This window comes from Calliopsis andreniformis, unplaced genomic scaffold (genome assembly GCF_051401765.1).
Source record: "Calliopsis andreniformis isolate RMS-2024a unplaced genomic scaffold, iyCalAndr_principal scaffold0325, whole genome shotgun sequence".
Lineage (NCBI taxonomy): Eukaryota > Metazoa > Arthropoda > Insecta > Hymenoptera > Andrenidae > Calliopsis > Calliopsis andreniformis.
Window position 1 is genome coordinate 140,024 of NW_027480734.1, and position 17,631 is coordinate 157,654.

The 17,631-nt window shown below is 42.1% G+C and overlaps 2 protein-coding genes across 2 annotated transcripts; both read right to left on the reverse strand.

Annotated features, from left to right (window-relative positions):
- Positions 1–5,344: 5,344 nt before the first annotated feature.
- LOC143187806 (uncharacterized) lies at positions 5,345–6,931 on the reverse strand. Its single transcript, XM_076392008.1, has one exon. The coding sequence runs from the start codon at positions 6,929–6,931 to the stop codon at positions 5,345–5,347; it is 1,587 nt and encodes a 528-aa protein (XP_076248123.1).
- A 6,846-nt stretch (positions 6,932–13,777) lies between these two features.
- Positions 13,778–15,087, reverse strand: LOC143187807 (uncharacterized). The gene is made up of 2 exons (XM_076392009.1): positions 13,900–15,087; positions 13,778–13,858 (listed from the first exon to the last, which is right to left on the reverse strand). Exons 1-2 carry the CDS (start codon positions 15,085–15,087, stop codon positions 13,778–13,780), a joined length of 1,269 nt encoding a protein of 422 aa, XP_076248124.1.
- Positions 15,088–17,631: the final 2,544 nt, after the last annotated feature.

Below are 17,631 nucleotides of genomic sequence, written 5' to 3' on the forward strand. Positions count from 1 at the left end.
CCTTTCCTCTCTTCACTCCCTTGTACCCCTCCTTCCTGTTTTCCCTTACGTCTATTACTTTCCTCCGCTCCATATCCCAGTCTATCTCTTTTTCCTTGTTTCCCTTCTTCTCCTCCAGATCTTCCTCGAAGATCACTATTATCTCTTCCTTGATCTTTTTTTCTTTGACTCCTAGATTTCCCCATTCTCCTACCTCTCCTTTTTCCCTTTTCCCATTTTCATTCGCCGTCCTCATTATGTTTCCTCCCGTCTTCTCCGTTTTCCCCGTCTCTTTTCCTATTCCTTTTATCTTAGGCGTGATGGGTGGGCATTTTATTTTGCCAACTAACAGCTCCCTTATGTCTGCTTGTTTCTTTGTCCCAGCTTGTTGATGCTGACTCCACACCTGCATCTCCCTGACCCTAGGTTTTTTAAACATCGCCTCTTCCTTCTTTGCCTCCTCCTTTTTTGTCTCTTCCATCTTTAGCAGCTCCTCTTCATCCTCTATGTCAAAGTCTGTGCCCTCACTGAAGAAGCTTTCTTCGATTAGCATATCCTCTTCTTGTATCTTGTCCATGTCCCTAGATTTAAAATACAATTCGTTAAGTAGGGTCGCCCGCAGTTAATACTATACATTTATTGCTAAATCAATTTCTCATTTACTCTTCTCCATTCATCCTCTCATTCCAGCACGTTTTGTTCTACATATTTCCTATTTCCTGGCCTATATATGTTAGCCTCTCACTCAGCCATATCCTTATTACTATTCTTATTGTTATTATTATTGTTATTATTATTACCCTACCCTTACTTGTTTATTTCCGTATCCATTATAACTCTTTTCTTTCTTTTTCTTTCCCTTTTCTCTCTTTTTCTTTTTCTCTTTTTTCCCCCTTTTCCCCTTACCACACCGTGTTTTTTTTCTTTTTTCTTTTTTTCTTTTTTTTACCCTACTTCTTCCTTCTCTCCTTTTTCCCCTAATCCTCTTCCGTAGAGGTTTCCCCGAACAGCTCCCTGATCCTCCTTGATTTTAATTTTAGCCTCAGTTTCCCTCCCTCTTTTCCTTCTACCTTCTTCCTCTGTTTCCTGTTTCCTTCCTCACTCTCATTCTTTCCTTTCCTTAGATCTACTTTCTCTCTTCCATTCTCTTCCGCCTCCTTTTCCTTCCTGTTACCTCTTTCTTTCGCTTCCTCCCATACCTGGTTTTGTGTTTCCTCTCGTGTCGTATCCCTACAGTTTTCCCGTTCACCGTCCCTTCCCTTTCTTCTTATTAACGTGACCTCCTGCACACTATCCTCCTTTCTTCTTTTCTTATAAATATCTTGCTCTTCTTCGTCCACATCCCTCATTCTGTTCCCAAACTGTATCTGTGCATACCTCCTCTTTAGTCTCTCCAACCTTTCTTCCTGTGTTCTCCTCTCCTCTTCCGCTGTAGCATTCTTCCTGCCTTCTTTTGTATTTTCCTCTAACCATCGCTTCACTTTATCTTTCTGCTCCTCTTTTGTGTTCCCTATCCTTCTTAGTTCCCATTTAACGTCTAGACCTTGTGTCTTCCCTTCACTTTTCCCTGCCACCTTCCTTACTTCTGCTCCTATCCCTGTCTTATTCCTTTTGATTTCCCTCACGTCAATCCACTCGTCCTCTTTATCAGCTCCCATTCCTTCCTTACTCTTTCCTTGTCTTTCTTCCATCTTCATCGTCTCCTTTCCTCCTTTTGTAATTATATTTTCTGCCTTTATTACTCTGGCCTTTTTCCCTCCTTTTGTTTCATTTATTTGTTCAAACTTCTTCATCTCCTCCCTGATTCTTCTGTCTATTGACATTGATGACCCATCAGATTCAGCCGATTTCCTAGATCCTGTGAGATCAATTATCACTCCACCTCTCTCTCCTTTCCTAGTTAACTGGAGTCCCTCTGCTGGTTGTACCATTGTTTCTCCCTCGTTTGGTGCCTTCCCCGTCTCCTTTCTCCCTTCTACTTTATCCCTCTCTTCCCTACGAGTCTTTTCTTCCCATGCCTTCCATTCCTTGTTTATCTGCTTCCTTTTCTCTTTCCTTTCTTTCTTCTAATTCTTCTTTCTTCTCCTCCTTAATTCGTTCTTTCCCCCCATCTACTTGTATCTCCTTATCCACACCTTTTTCCTGTTTCCGTGCTTGCTTTCTCCATCCTTGCTTTAGCATTTCTTCCCTAAATACCTCGTTCCCCCAGATTGCTTGTATAGTTTCCTCCCTATCTGCTATCATCAAACTCGTCAGCATCCTGACGAATCTGTATCTAGTTTTTCTTTTCAATCCTCCCTGCATGCCCGTATCTCCACCCTCCTCCCTGAATTTAGTCCTATCCATACTCATTCCTTACCTCTTTTCCAGATATGTCCTTCTTCTTTCTTTCGCCCCTGGTTCCTTTGGTCCTTCTAAAATTTACAGAATAAACATTATTATTAGTTTATTGATTAACCACTACTACCTTTACTCATTCATTCTTCATTCTTCCTACCCTGCACCTCTTCTTTCTTCATGTATTTGAACCCTTAGCCCATACTTTATATATTCATTAGTTCACCAATTCACATGTTCACACCTAATCTATGCCCACCACCACTTTTTAGCCTTCTCCTATGAAGGTCATGCTTCCATTCTTCCTCATCTATCACTCACTGAACTTGCCACTGATATAAATCATAACTAGCACCCCTTCGTATAAATTTTATCCCTCCCTTTTTCTTTATCAAACAGGAAAAAGAAGAAGAGGGTAAATTGGGTTCTTAATCGCACTGTCCCCCTGGCAGGCGGGCGTGTACGGGTGTCGCGAGATCGTCCTCGAGGCAGCGCCCTATCTCTCTAACCCTTTCGGGCAGTGCAGTATGGTATCGCCACCCCTTTGACGTCCACCGTTGAAGCTCCCTGAAAATCGCTTCCCTTCTGAGAAGAAATCGTCTTGGGCGGCCCCCGTACGAGGAGGCCGTTCTCGAGCCCCCCTGTGGCTCGCGCTCCGCGCCGTCGGCGAGTAGCCCGGTGGGCGTCGTCCCCTTGTGACTCTACGGCAACTAGGGTGGGCGAGAACTCTACCGCGTGCTTCTACAGGCTAGCCCCTCTGCCATCCGCGGATCCAGTGACCTCGACTCTCATCATCGAGTAACCCAGACCTAACCCAGACCTAACCCAGACCTTTTTTTTTTCTTTTTTTTTCCGCCCAACCGCCCCTTCCCGGTCTAAATCCAAGCGCGGAACAGGCTTTTAGCCATTACTTCGCGCTTGGTTAACTGTCTGTCTAGTTTACCGGGGCCTCAGTCTTAACCTACTACTGGTTTCTGTTTTTATCGCCTAAAATGCTCTAGAGGGTACTGAAGGATTGAATTTCGCGCTAAAATTTGTCAGAAATAAATATATATATAATCGTCTAATGTTTTCATAAATATATACGAATAGTCAAATGCCTAAATTTGTTAAAAGTATAGATATAAGTTCTTAAAAAAAAAAAAAGAAAAAAGTTAGTTGAATATATATACAATAGTTTGAATTATAGTACAATTGTTTAAAATAAAATAAAATAAATATTAATAAATAAAATAATAAATATCATAAACTTAGTAAAATTATAGTTGTAGTTATAGTTATAGTTATATAGAATTTAGTACCCTCTTCATTTATATTCTCTAAGTTTATAGTAGTAGTGAATCTAAGTTCTTAAAACTATCCTACGTTTATAATTACATCTATATCTAAACCGTTACTTATCTCCTACTTATCAGCAAGTATTTTTAATCTTATTCTTACATCCTATCTTATTATTTACAATATCTTGGAGTACTTCTTTCTAACTCTCTCTCGTAGTCTTGTTTTTGTTTTAATATATTAACCACATATCGTTCAATCAATTCCCAATTCTTTTCGCTTTTTAGAATCAGTTTCGCAAAATTGTCCGGACTCCATCTTTTTATGTTAGCTTTCATTTTAAGATCTTCTCTTTCTATAAACCACCTTTCGCATTCGAAAAAAGTGTGCTCCGCGTCATCAATCTTTTCGCAGCCAAACCAACAGTTATCATTATCGGTCTTATTTATTCTTTTCCGAAACTTATTAAAGCACCCGTGTCCACTTATTGCTTGGGTCATATAGTAGTTTAGATTTCCAAAAGTTCTCTCTGTCCAAGGTTCAATTTCATTTATTAATTTGTATGTCCATCTACCATTTGTAGTGTTATCCCATCTTAATTGCCAGGTTTCTAGTGTCCTTTTTCTTATTTCGTTTTCAATATCTTTGATAATGTTTTTGTTTTTCTCTCTACCAGTCTCTTCATTATTATTTGCAGTATTATTCTTATTTCTTCTAGTTCTCTTTTTCAGCTCATAATAGACTTCAATTTTTTCTTTAATTTTAAGGTCCATCGGCGGGATACCCGCAATTACCGTTAAAACATCTAAAGAGACCGTTCTATAAGCCCTCGTAATTCTATTTAGGCCTATTTTTTGTGTACCCAATATTTTCTTCACATTAATTTGCATTTCCAGCGCTTTCTCCCAAATAGGTGCCGCGTACATAATAATCGACTCTAGAATTCCGTAATATAATTTCCTATTTCTCTCACTAGGACCGCCGATATTTGCCATAAGTGTAGCCAGTCCGGAAGTCACTTTAATTCCTTTCTGTGTGATATATTCCACATGTGTCTTAAAATTATTTTCTCTCTCATAGATGACTCCAAGATATTTTAGGTTCTCAGCTGGTCTAATCTTACAATCCATAATTTCCAACTCAAAACTATTACTTATTCTTTTCCTATTCATCGGTATAAACTTAGTTTTTTCTTTTGCAATAGTCAAACCGTATTTTCTAGTCCATTTTTGAATTTCTACCATAGTATACTTAATTTTTTCTTTCAGGTCCGCAATCGTTCGAGCCATCACCAGGATTCCCGCATCATCAGCATAACCTGTAAGGTAAGTGTCCTTCTTCACGTTCATACTCAAGAGACCATCATATGTAACATTCCACAAAATTGGGACCAAAACCGACCCTTGGGGTACTCCCATATACACTTTTTCTTCTATCCAGCCATCAGAGCTAGCATATTTTATACTCCTATCTATAAAATAGTCCGTAAGTATTCTTAGTAAATATACCTGGATTCCTCTATTTTCTAAAGCCTCTATAATCTTTCCCCATTTTAGACTATTAAATGCGTTTTTAATATCGATGGTAATTAGCATGGCGTAATTTTGCTTAATATTCGCGGTTTGTGTTAAGACTTTTACTCTTTCTAAAGCATCAAGCGTAGATTTTCCGACCGTAAATCCAAATTGATTTTCGTTGAAAGGTTTATCACCGAGTTCCTTCATTAATTTTCCTTTTATAGTGTATTCCATCAGCTTGGCCCAGGCATCAATGATGCATAGTGGACGGTATGCATCATCCATGTCCGGGTCTTACCAGCTTTCCTAATCAAGACAAGTCTCTGCATTTTCCAGCTGTTAGGGATTTTACCTTTTATTAAACATCCGTTAATTAATTTTCTAATATTAACACCTTCTTTCTTTTCAGCCAGCCATCTAACCATCGAGGGAGGGATGCCGTCAAGACCAGGAGCCTTATTCTTCTTCAGCAGCTTCGCCTCCCGGATGACCTCATCGTTTGTAGCCAGCTCATCCATAAAGTAAATATAATTTTCTTCGTCATTCATCTTCTCATCTAATCTTTCTTTTTTCTGTTTCAGGTCTTTCAGCTCATCTTCATTTCCAGGGAACAAGCAACGTATTATTGCACGCGCTTTTTCTTCTCTGATTATGGGACAAGGTAACTTACACTTAATTTTATTAATAATACTTTTATAAGGTTTTCCCCAAATATTATCATCTAATGTGTCACAGGTCTTTTTCCAACATTCTACTTTACTATCCCATATCTTATACTTTAACATTTTTCTCGTCTCTTTATATTGCTTTTCTAATTCATTAGCATCATTTCTATTTTTCCTCCTAGCTCTCTGGAAAAGTCTACGCTTCTTATTCATTTCGGCTCTTAGAGTTTTAATCTTATCGTTCCACCATTCATTTGGCTTCCTTCTATTTTCACTTATATTTTTCTTTTTCATAGATCCATCACAAGCTACGTAGACCGCACGCAAATATTCTCCAACACATTCATAGGGAATCGCAGGGTTATCATCTTTAATTTCTACCATACTATTAAGGTAAGTATTCATTATTTCATCAAATTTTTCTTCATTTAGCGTTTTAACATTCCATGGTCTGAATAATACTTTATTTCTTTTCAAATTTTTTCCACAAGTTATTATGTGCAGGACATATCTATGATCAGAGGCCGAATCCTGGTTCAAAACATTACTGTAGATAATTTCTCTATAAGTCTTACTATCACAACTCATAATATCTATTTTCGAGACCCTGTTATTCCTTTCAAAAGTGTGTCCACCTTCTGTGATGACCGGTACTAATTGCATTTCTTCATTAGCGTCGAGTAGGATATTCCCGCGATTATTAGTAGTCTTAGAGCCCCAGGCGGCTGATTTTGCATTAAAATCACCGGCGAGAACAAATCTACCTCTATATTCTTTTCTTATCTTCACAATATTTTCTATTACACTTATATAATTATCTATTAATATATTAGGGGATATATACACACTTATCATAACTGTATCTTTAATCTTAGTACCTACATAACCGTCACCGTTTATAGTGTCTTCATCATTTACAGTTAGACCATTTATTTCAGTATTCCATATAGCACATTTACCCGATTTATCAATCAGCCAATTATTTTCCGGTCTATACAGTTCCGAAATCATTACGACGTCAATTTTTTCTTCAAGTACTTTTTGTTTAAGCAGGTCTTGAGCCAAATTACATCTATTTAAATTAATTTGTAGAATTTTTATCGACCTCCTATTTTGTTTTGCATCTTCAGTTAATATCTCATCTTGTCCATTCATTTTGTTTCTAGTAGCCATTTCTAATTCTTTCGGTTCTCAGTAGTTCTCTGTAGATCGGGTATCTAATCGCACCCGCAACATGGTCCCGTTTTTCTGGTGGTATACCTCTTCTTTGGCAGATTATACAATTTAATATATTACTGTCACAATCTTTAATTTAGTGGTTTTTGCTTCCACATTTACGGCAAGCGTTTTCATTTTTTCTACAGTTATAGCTCGTATGGCCTAGCTCCTGACACTTAAAACAACGTATTATCTTAGGAACAATTTTAATATTAGTGTATACAAAACCTACCTTAATTCTGTCAGTTTCTTTCATAAAGGAACTATATCTTTTTGCTGCTTCGATTACAGCTATTCTATTTCCATTTAATGTCATCCTTAGGGCCTTTACACACATCTCATCTTTGTTAATATCTTTATATTTATTCTTAAGTTCTGCAATAATCTCGTCTTTCTCTATTATCGGGTCTAGATTTCGAAGTTCGATATCCATTCTTTCTTGTAGTGTTCTAGTACTGACACTTTCTCCTATAGCTTCTCTAATTATTGTTCGCACATGTTCAGTATTTCCGTCTTTATTTAATTCCAGTACCAAATCACCGTTTCTTGCTTTACGTACTTTACTCAGATTCACAAGTTTATCTTTCGCTTTTAGTGCAATATCCTTAAACAGGTCAGCATATGTGCGTCCCTTTTCTACTTTAACCAAGATCGCGTCAGTTTTAATAGGCATCCTCCTATATGTTTGTTTGCTATTGGTGCTCATCTCAGTATCTATCTCCCTCGGGTATTCATTTATGCCCGATTTCAAATCTGGAAGCTACTGTCGATGTGTTTGTATTTGTATCACTATTTAACCCTTCTCCTTGCACCCTTCCTCTCTTCCTCTGTGTTTCTTGGCTATTTTCTTCTCCTCTACTCTGCACTCTTCTGTTCCTTCTTTCAATGTATTCTTCATTTTCCTTTAATCTATTCCTTTGGCCTACTATCTCTCTTACACTATCCCTATTCCTTATACCTCTGTGTGCATATCCCGAAAATCCTCTATTGTCCTCTTCCTTTAGATCTAAATATCCATCACTTTCTTCTTTTTCAGTATATCCTCTTTTATCCTCTACCCTTCTATCTCTTTCCCTATCCTTGTTTTCCTCATCTATCCATTCGTACTCATCTCTTCTATTCTTTTCCTTTTTCCTATATTCCTTTTCTCTCCACTCCTCCATGTCAGTGTCCAAGTCAATTTCTGCTCTTTTCATATGGTCCCTGTCTTTTTGTCTCTTAATTACATTTCCCGTAGGTGGGCTAATCTCTTTTCTCTTCGCTCCCATTTTAATGTTAATTGGAAGTGTTCTTATAATTTTATCCTCGATTATTGTCGGGCCTCTCCTAGCTTTTCTACTCTTATCTATATGCACAGGCTCACTTTCAGAATCGCCATCTTCATTACATGTCTGTGTGCTGGTTGTAGCATACCAGCTTTCCTTCATATTAGGTGATATGTGGGTCATCTGATTTATCCTCATTACTGGGTGTTCCAGTTCAATCTTTCTCTGAGTATACTCTAGTTTGCGTCTAACAATCAGGTTCTTAGTTAACATCCTACTGTCAGTCTGGTATTGCATCAATTGCTTAAATTTCTCCTGTTCCGTTCTACCCATGTAGTTAAAGAATTTTGGTGCCAGTTCTCTACACACTCTTTTCATTTCTCTTAGCGTATTTAATAATTTCTTAGAATCTTTTAGTATTTCATCCTCTTCATTTATCGCCCCTTCCACATACTCCGAGAAAGAGCCATCATTAATAGGTTTTATCTTCTTCGCAAGTTTTGCCCCATCGCTTTTTATTGTAACACTCTCCTTTGTATAATGTAGCTTAGGTTTATCTTGTTTATATTTATCTTCAGTAGCATGCCTTTCGGTCGGTGTTCCAGGCGCTGAACTAGATCCAGAGGATTCATATTTATAATCAGTTAGTCTTATTACAGGTTTCATTTTTAACATCTGATCCTTTAATTTGTTACACACGAAGTTTCGAGAAGAGAAAGTTTTATTCGTTCACAATTGACGTTACAATTATTGACAATGATTTTGACGTGAAAACCACCAGAGTCTAACTCAGGACTAACTCTCGCGTTCGCCTGCCCCCCTCTTTATACTCTTTCTTATCGCTTCCTCGCGTCGGCTTTTCGTTTGGCTCATCGTGTTTACTTGGACCATGAGATTCCCAACTTTGGCTTTTGCGTTCGGCGTACGTTTGGTTGGTCGCGTTTGCGTCGCTTCTAACGTTAGCTTTTCGTTTGGTTTATTTTGTTACTTCGCTCGGCCCGTGAGATTCCTCCCGGGGTGAAAGAAAATGCGTCCTCGCATTTTGATTACAATTGTACGTTCCTATCTAATAGTATTAGGTTGTATTCTAGTTCCTCCGCAACGTTTAGGATGTGGTGCGTGCGTGCGTGCGTGCGTGCGTGCGTGCGTGCGTGCGTGCGTGCGCGCGCGTGTGTGTGTGTGTGTGTGTGTGTGTGTGTGTGTGTGTGTTTGTGTACATCGCTCCCTTAAACTGGGGCCCCGCAGCCACCAGCGGCTGCGGGCCACCCAGGCGGGGACCGATGTGTGCGTGTGGTGTGTGTGTGTGTGGGGGCGGCGCGCGAGTGAATGATGTGAGTTTGATGTAAGGTGTATAAGTGTGTGAGTGCACGTGTGTGGTTGTGAGTGTGCGCGCGTGTGAATGATAGCAGGCTTGTAGCCGGGCTCTTTTACGCCACCCCGGCCATGCAGCCTTCGGCACCCGCTAAGGACCTTGGCTTTAGGCGTTTACCCCTCACCCCGTTCGCTTTCTGTTGCAGGCATCACCGACCAGAGGACCAGGACCAGGACCCAGAGGACCCAGGACCAGGACCACAAGCCGGATAACCCACAACAGAAACCCAGGGACCACCACGAGGAGGTGGAGTGAGAGGATTCGGACCAGTTGGGCCCCCAACTTCACCGAAGTTCTCCGCACCAGGTAAGTGTCACAGGTAAGTACCCATAGGAAACACCCTCGGAACGCCATCGACCAGCAGAGACCAGACAGATACCAGCCGTGGGCGGCTCACCCCCAGGCTCACCGGGCTGAGTGCACTCTACGAGTCCAGTCCACCCGGTGGGCCCCAGGGAGAACGCCCAAGACCAGCATCCACCCAGCCAAAGCCAGAAGATGGAGTCCTCAGGTGAGCATCCTACAGGGAACCTGCTAACCACCCGGATATAGGAGAACATCAGTTCCATCGGGGTTTTCGACCCGGCACCCAATTCGTCGAAGCACCATGGTGAGTACAACGAACAACTGAGTACCAGGAAGACCCTTCCAGTCCTAAAGTCCCCAGACCTAACCCAGACCTATGCGTTTTATGCGTTTTATGCGAATCTGTAACGGGGGGAGTGGTCACCGGTGTGACTCCCAGGCCACGATCAGACTTGGTACGTCCGACTTCGAGGTGGCGAATAACCCGTTCCTACCCTCGTTCCCCAGCTTCCGGATCACCCCTGCTTTACTGGCCCCAGCCTATGCAGGGTGTGCCATCGGCCGGAGGTACGTCTTCATCGGAGCCGTGCCATGATTCCTCCCTAATCGTAGCTACGTGGTATATGACGTTGGGCCATATGACTCCTCCGACGCGAAGATTCCTGCGAAGGAATCCGATCTCGACTTTCTCATCGTCGAATCGCTGCGAATTTATCCCTGATCGTGAGGTCTCCGCTAACCCTGATGCAAGTTCCCCACGCGCGACCTAGGACCAGCTATCCTGGTACCTGCCCCCTGGCTAATCTTCCCCCCAACCCTCTCCGTTGTCGAGCCAGCTGAGTTTCGCCGAAGTTGTCTCATCGATACATCGACTCGTGCGTCTGTCGATCGAACTATCGACAACATCAGTTTCATCAGTGTGTTTGACGCGTCTCTTCTTCCCCAGCTGTTCCACCCTCCCTTGTACCTAGAGACGCAGAAAGCTCCCCCCCTCCCTTCCCTTGCATCGTTTGCTCAATTCTAAGATCCCCTTTCCCCCGGTATCGCCACCCCCACCCAGCATCACCTTCCTTCCCCTCGCGTGATTTTATCCCTTATGCTCTAGCCCCCTCCCTTTTCCCTACCTACCTACCAATCATCGGAGACCTCTGATCTCAAAATTTCGCAGCTCATGAAGTAGGTCGTTACAGCGCTGAGATAGGGTGTGAACCTTCCCTTCTCCGGCCTCTGTACTTCTTCCGTCTTTCAGGAAGGCATGTCTTAGATCCCCATATCCTTGCGGACAGGTGTTTCGAGTCGGACTCCCTGCTGAACAGTTCGTCGTTCTCGTTTCTCGTGCATAAGATGCATAACGTGTGGTGGGATGAGGACGGACTTCAAGGGTGCGGATTCCTTGGAAGATTTTTGGAGCCTCCCCTGCTCCTATGTTTCACCCGTTACAGGGAACTATGAAGCAGGCGATTCGCAGGAGTCGAGAGTCGTCTAATATCTATGCTCTGCCATACAAGGTTCGCTATGAAGTTAGACTATCTCGATTATGAAACGGAAACATTAGACTACTCCCTTTGTCATTTCTTATGACTCGTCGGTTTCGTCTATGGATTTTCACGGATATCCCCTCCATCCCCCTGCTATGCATCTCTTCATTCTCGTCGTTCAGATACATTATTATTTATTTTGTTTCTTTTTCTTCTTTTTTTTTTCTCTAATTATATATTTCATATATTATATATATATGTTTTCCTTCCTTTCTTTTTTTTTTTTCTTTTCAATTTATCAGGGTATACTGGAATCATTGGGTAGTCTTATGTTCTTGGTATTACTTTTATGCTTCTTTATTTCTTCCTTATTTCCTACAAGAATGATCTGTCCGCAAATATGTTACATTTTATCCTACATACTCGCGTTGTTATATCTTATTCCTTCTGTCTTTCTCGTTCTATAAAGCATAACTTTCCGTCGTCTATCGACGCTACATCCATTTCCTTATCTCATTCATTCGTATCGCTTATTACTATTATGTATGTTTATATTCCTTATTACATATTTCCATACTCTCATTCTATCTTACCATACACGACTTACTTCCTTCTCCTCCTACTTGTCACGTCTTCCGTTCCCCTAGAGTTATTCCTGTTCTTCATGCTTGTCTAATGTGTTCATGTCTTGCTTACATCCATACTTAATGGTAAAGATTCTTCACTCATGCGTTGTGTTCGTGAAATGCAGTTCATTTATTTACCCTAAAGGAAGAAAGGAGTAGCCTCTCTCTCTTCCTTCGTTTCTTTTACATTTACAATTTATATACTCATTCTTAGGACTTAACCTTCTTAAACTTAAACTTCTAAAATTTAAAATTCTAAAATTTAACCCGCCCTCCCGGCCCTGTTAAATTTAAGCTTACAATTTTCCTTCTCTATTCATTATTACCTTATTTAATTTACAATACATTTTAGCCTTTCTCAGGCTCCTTATCCTATGTTATTTTATGCTTATACTTGTATACTTATATGATAGAAGGGAAATTTTCTTCTCTCTCTTTTTTTTTTTTTTTTTTTGTGTATACTTGTTATTTGTACATTATTCAATTTGTTCGTCCTGCTTGTCCAGATCTCGTTCCCCGCCCCTGCTAGCAGGTCCTTCCTCTCTGTTTGCCTCCTTCTCCTCTTATCTCTTCCGCATTCCTCTCCTGTCTTCCGGATCCCTCTCGGCTTTCCTTTTCATCCCCTCGTCTTCTCCAAGCTGCAAGATCACAAAAATACTTGTAATCATCTCTGTTTAGTCTATTATTTTTACCTCCTTCTTCTTCTTCCTTTTTCCCCTCCACCCGCATCTTACCTATTTACTGTTTTTTTTTTTTTTTCTTTTGTTGTTACGACGGGGGCCCCGACCTCGCCCCCGCCCGTGAGTCCCCCCAGGGTCCCCTGACCCTACCATCCTTGCGGATGGCCTAAACTTAGTGAAGGCCTTCGATGCACGAAGTCCACCACCCAGTTGGACTCTCCGATGGTTTTCCTACCTTAGGGATTAATCCGGTTTTTTCCACAAATTAATCCCCTTTCCTGTTCCTCTTCTCGTCCCGTTCCAATTCTTCCGTTGAATTCCCTCTCCTCTTGGCCTTGATCCCTGCCCTCCTGATCCTTGTCCTGAAATCAAACTTCCCATCTATCACATTAGTACTTTTACTTTGTTTTTTTTTTTTCAAATCCTCCTTTGGCTTCTTACTTTTACTCTTTCTCTCTCTCTTTTTCTCTCTTTTTTTTTTTTAAGAAAACACTTCTTTCCCCTCCCTTCCCCATTCTTTATTGACCTTTATACATAGCGATAATTTGCTTTCTTCGTGGTAGGCAGATTTCTCTGCTTGGTCCGGCTTTATTTACATGTATCCGCTTGTTTACATCTATTCCCCTTTTTTTTTTTTTTGCTGTCTCTTCGTTGCTTCTATTCTTCCTTCCTCTTTTTGTCCCCTTTTTTCTCCTGACCTCTTCTCCATCCTTTGCTCCCGCCTGTGCCTCCTTTTCCCTTTGCCCTGTTCCCTTCGTTCCGCTCGTTTCCTTTTCTCCTGCGTGCCCCTGTGAACAAACTAATCCTCCTTTCTTCCTTTACTGACTGGTATGTTATTCCCTTTTTCTTCCTTCCTTGCCTGTTTCCTCTTTTACATTCTTGTCGTCCTCTTCCTTCTGTCTGTCTCGTAGCCTCTTTCCATCCCTCTGCTTTTCCTTCCACAGCTCCTGTCGCTGAAAACCATAATCATTATGTTAGTTCGTATCTATGCAAATCCTGATGGGGGCCCCGACCTCGCCCCCACCCGTGAGTCCCTCCAGGATCCTTCTGATCCTATCATCCGTTCGGATGATCTTCCGTCAGTGTGGACCCATATTTGTCATGGATCCCCACCTCCCTGGACTCTCCGTTCTGTTCCTATCTTTTGAAGGTTAACCCGGATGTTTCCACGGGTCAACCTTCATTATATACCTTACTATTCTTTCCAATTTTATTTGTCCTACCTCCTGCGTTTCTAGAAAATATTTTCCCAGATACTTTTTACGTGCGTTCATTAATCTAGGGCATTTGCAGATCACGTGAGCACTGCTTTCCTCTTCTTCCTCGCAGAAACTGCACATTCTGTCCTCTTGCTGTTTCATCCTGGCCAGATGTAATTTCAACTGAGCGTGTCCCGTCAGTAGTCTGGAGAGCAGTCTACACTTCCCTCTGTCCATTGCTACCAGATTCTTTGCGTATTTGTATCTTGGTTCTTCACCTAGCATTTCCTTCGCTTCTCTGCATCTCTCTGTTTCCTGCCATTTCCTCTTCCTTTCCTCCAGGGTCCATTGCTTGATCGCTGTTTTTATCGTCAACACCGACATCGGCAAATAAGGTTCCATTCCTATCGGGACCTCGTCCGATCCCTGGTTCGCCAACTTATCCGCCATTTCATTCCCTTTTATCCCCTCGTGTCCAGGTACCCAAATCAGAGTTATCCTGTTCACTTTCTCTGCCAGCTCGTTCAATTTGATCTTACATTCCATAACTGATATGGACTTATGAGCTTGTTTACAAAGCGTCTTCAAAGCTGCTTGGCTGTCCGAGCATATAGCTATTTTCCTGTTCCTGATGTCCCTCTCTATGAGCATCTCCGCACAGGCCTGTATGGCCAGTACCTCTGCTTGAAATACTGTTGCCAGTCTTCCTAGCTGTATAATTCCCTTACCCGTTCCTTCGTCGTTGGTCCAGGCCGCCGCTGTAATACCTTCCTTTCTTGATCCGTCCGTGAACCAGACTTGATGGTAGTCCTTCCAGCTATTCTCTGTAGTCCCCTTTTTTGATCTGACTCCAATCTGTACCTGACATTTTGTGTGGAACATGAACCTCAGGATCTGATTATCCTGTCTCATACTCACTAATTCCCTAATGTGATCGTTTCCCTCGGTTTTTAGTAACGTGCTATGCCCATAGTTCCTCTCCTTCCAGACTGTCCATGTTATCAGTCTATGCGCTGTTTTCATAGCGATTGCTTTGATCTTAATATCCAGGGGTTCCATCCCTGTCACTATTTCCGCTGCCCTTGTAGGTGTCGTACTCAGGGTTCCCAATATCCTCTTCAGCGCTAGACCCTGTAGTCCGTCCAGCCTTTCTTTTACCGTCCGCATGTTCGCCGTTTCTCACCAAATTATACTTCCAAATGTTAATCTTGGAAGTACAATTGCCTCGTATAGCCATTTCGTTGTTTGTGGCGTGAGTCCCCATGTAGGTCCCACCACTCTTCCCAACATTGCCAGATTGGCCTTGGCTTAGTTAATTTGCTTAAAAACATGCTTCCTCCATGTTAACCTGTCGTTCAGCCAGATTCCTAGATACTTTACCTCTCTGCTGAATTCCAATATCTGCCCTTTGTATCTGAGCTCCGTGATAATTGGCCTGTTTATCCTCCTTGTAAACAGTATCATTTCCATTTTTGTGGGATTTACCGACAATCCCGTTCTATCAGACCATTCCTCCAGTGCTAGTAGCGCCTTCCTTGCTTTGTATATTGCAATCGTTTCGTTCCTTCCTGTTGCCAGGAAGGTTACGTCATCAGCATAAGCTAGTACCACTACACCGACCCTTTCCAGATCGTGTAGGAGTTTGTCCACTGCCACACACCATAACAGGGATGACAGGATTCCCCCTTGAGGGCAGCCTCTGTTCACGAATCCCTTCGTGATTGTTTCCCCTTTCGAGGTTTGTAACTCCCTCATGGTTAACATATTGTTAATCCACCGGATAACATACTCATTTTCGCCAAATTCTCTTAACGAGTTGACTATTAATTCCGTTGACGTTTGGGTAAACGCCCCCTCAATATCCAAGAAGCTTGCTATTGTGAGAAATTTCTTCCTCATAGCCTCCTCTATTCCTCCTACCAGATTGTGCAAGGCCACCTCCACTGAGTGCCCTATCCTGAAAGCATGCTGCTTACTATGTAGAGGTTTCGCTGTCAAAGTCACCTCTTTCATATATCTGTCTACTAGCCTCTCCAACATTTTTAGTAAAAATGACGTCAGACTAATTGGCCTGAATGCCTTAGCCACCGCATAGTCTGTTTTCCCCGGTTTGGGTATGAAGGTTACCCTAGTTACCTTCCACAGCTGTGGTATAATTCCTAGTGCGAGGCTGGCTCGCATTATCTTCACCACGAATTCCTTGATGTGTGGCATTGCTACCTTTATCATTTTCGGGTAGATCCCATCCACCCCTGGTGTTTTGTATGGGAGGAATGATTCAACCGCCAATTCCACTCTGTCCGGCCTAACTATTTTGTTGGCTATTTTCCATCCTGGCCTCTGGATCACATTCAGTGTTCCTTCCATGCTCGTGCCTTCGTCTGTCTCCAGTGGGACTCCACTGAAGCCTGGAAAGTGTTCCTTCAATAGCATGCTTAGACTTTCCTCGTTTGTCTCCGTGTAAGTCCCATCCTCTTTCCTTAGAGCCCCAAGTTGTTCTCTTACTCCACTACCTAACATTTTGCTGAGTCTTGTTGCCTCCGAAACTCCTTTGATTCCTGCGCAAAACTCCTTCCATGATTCCCGCTTAGCCACAATTACCTTTCTTTTGAAAATTCTCGTTAATTCCCTTACTTCTTCCCATCTCGCTACCCCACCTTTCCTTTTTGCTGTCTTTATCCTTCTCATGATTTCCTTCTGTTCCTTTTCCAAAGTCCTGTTCCACCATGGTATTTTTACCTTATTTTTTGATTCAATTTCTTCCGTCGAATCTTCCCATGTATTTGTGTCAGTTTATTTACCGCTCCATTGAGCTCTTCTTCTGTCCCATATCTAGAAGGAAACTTATGTTTATGCGCCTTTATCATCTCTCCGTACCTTTTCCAATTCGTAGCCCTTGGATTTCTCCCCATCTGTGCTTCCTGTTGCTGTCCAGCATCCACTTCGAACCTGATGTACTTATGGTCCGAGAATGAGATGTCGTTGCTTACTCTCCAACCTTTCAGTTTGCCCGCTAGGCTCTGGGAGCACATTGTCACGTCCAACACTTCCTTCCTGGTTACTGTCTCGAAGGTGTGCCTATTTCCTCTGTTTAGCATCACCAGCCCGTTCGCTAAAATGAACTCCATTAGTTCCTCACCTTTTGTATCCGTCATCGTACTCCCCCATCTCTTATGCTTAGCGTTCATGTCTCCTCCTATTAACACCTCCACTCCCTTGTCCTGTGCAAATTCCATGAACCTCTGAACCGCCGACCCCAGTCTTTTCTCCTTTTATTCCACGGTGCGTATACCGACATTATATAAATCATTTTGTCCTCCTGTTCCTCTCCATCCTTGATTCCTACACTTATCACCGCAAAATCTCTAGCATTATACTGTCTTACCGTACCCACTTCCAAACCTTTCCTCGTTAGGATACATGCTCGCGCCTGTTTGTTGTTTAATGCCCAAATTCTGCCTACTAGTCTTAGCCCTCTTATTCCTCCATGTGCTGTCCATGGTTCCTGAATTAGCGCCACGTCAATTTTGTCCCTGGCCATGGTCTTTGCCAATGCTGCTGATTCGGCCTCACTGTGGTGCAGATTTATTTGGACAAATCTGAGGGACATAATTAACGGACTCTGCAACAAAAACTTCTTTCATTATTGCGCCTGATTTCCTTACCTTCGTATGCCGATTTCCCTTTCCTCCCTCTTCTCCCCTCAATGTT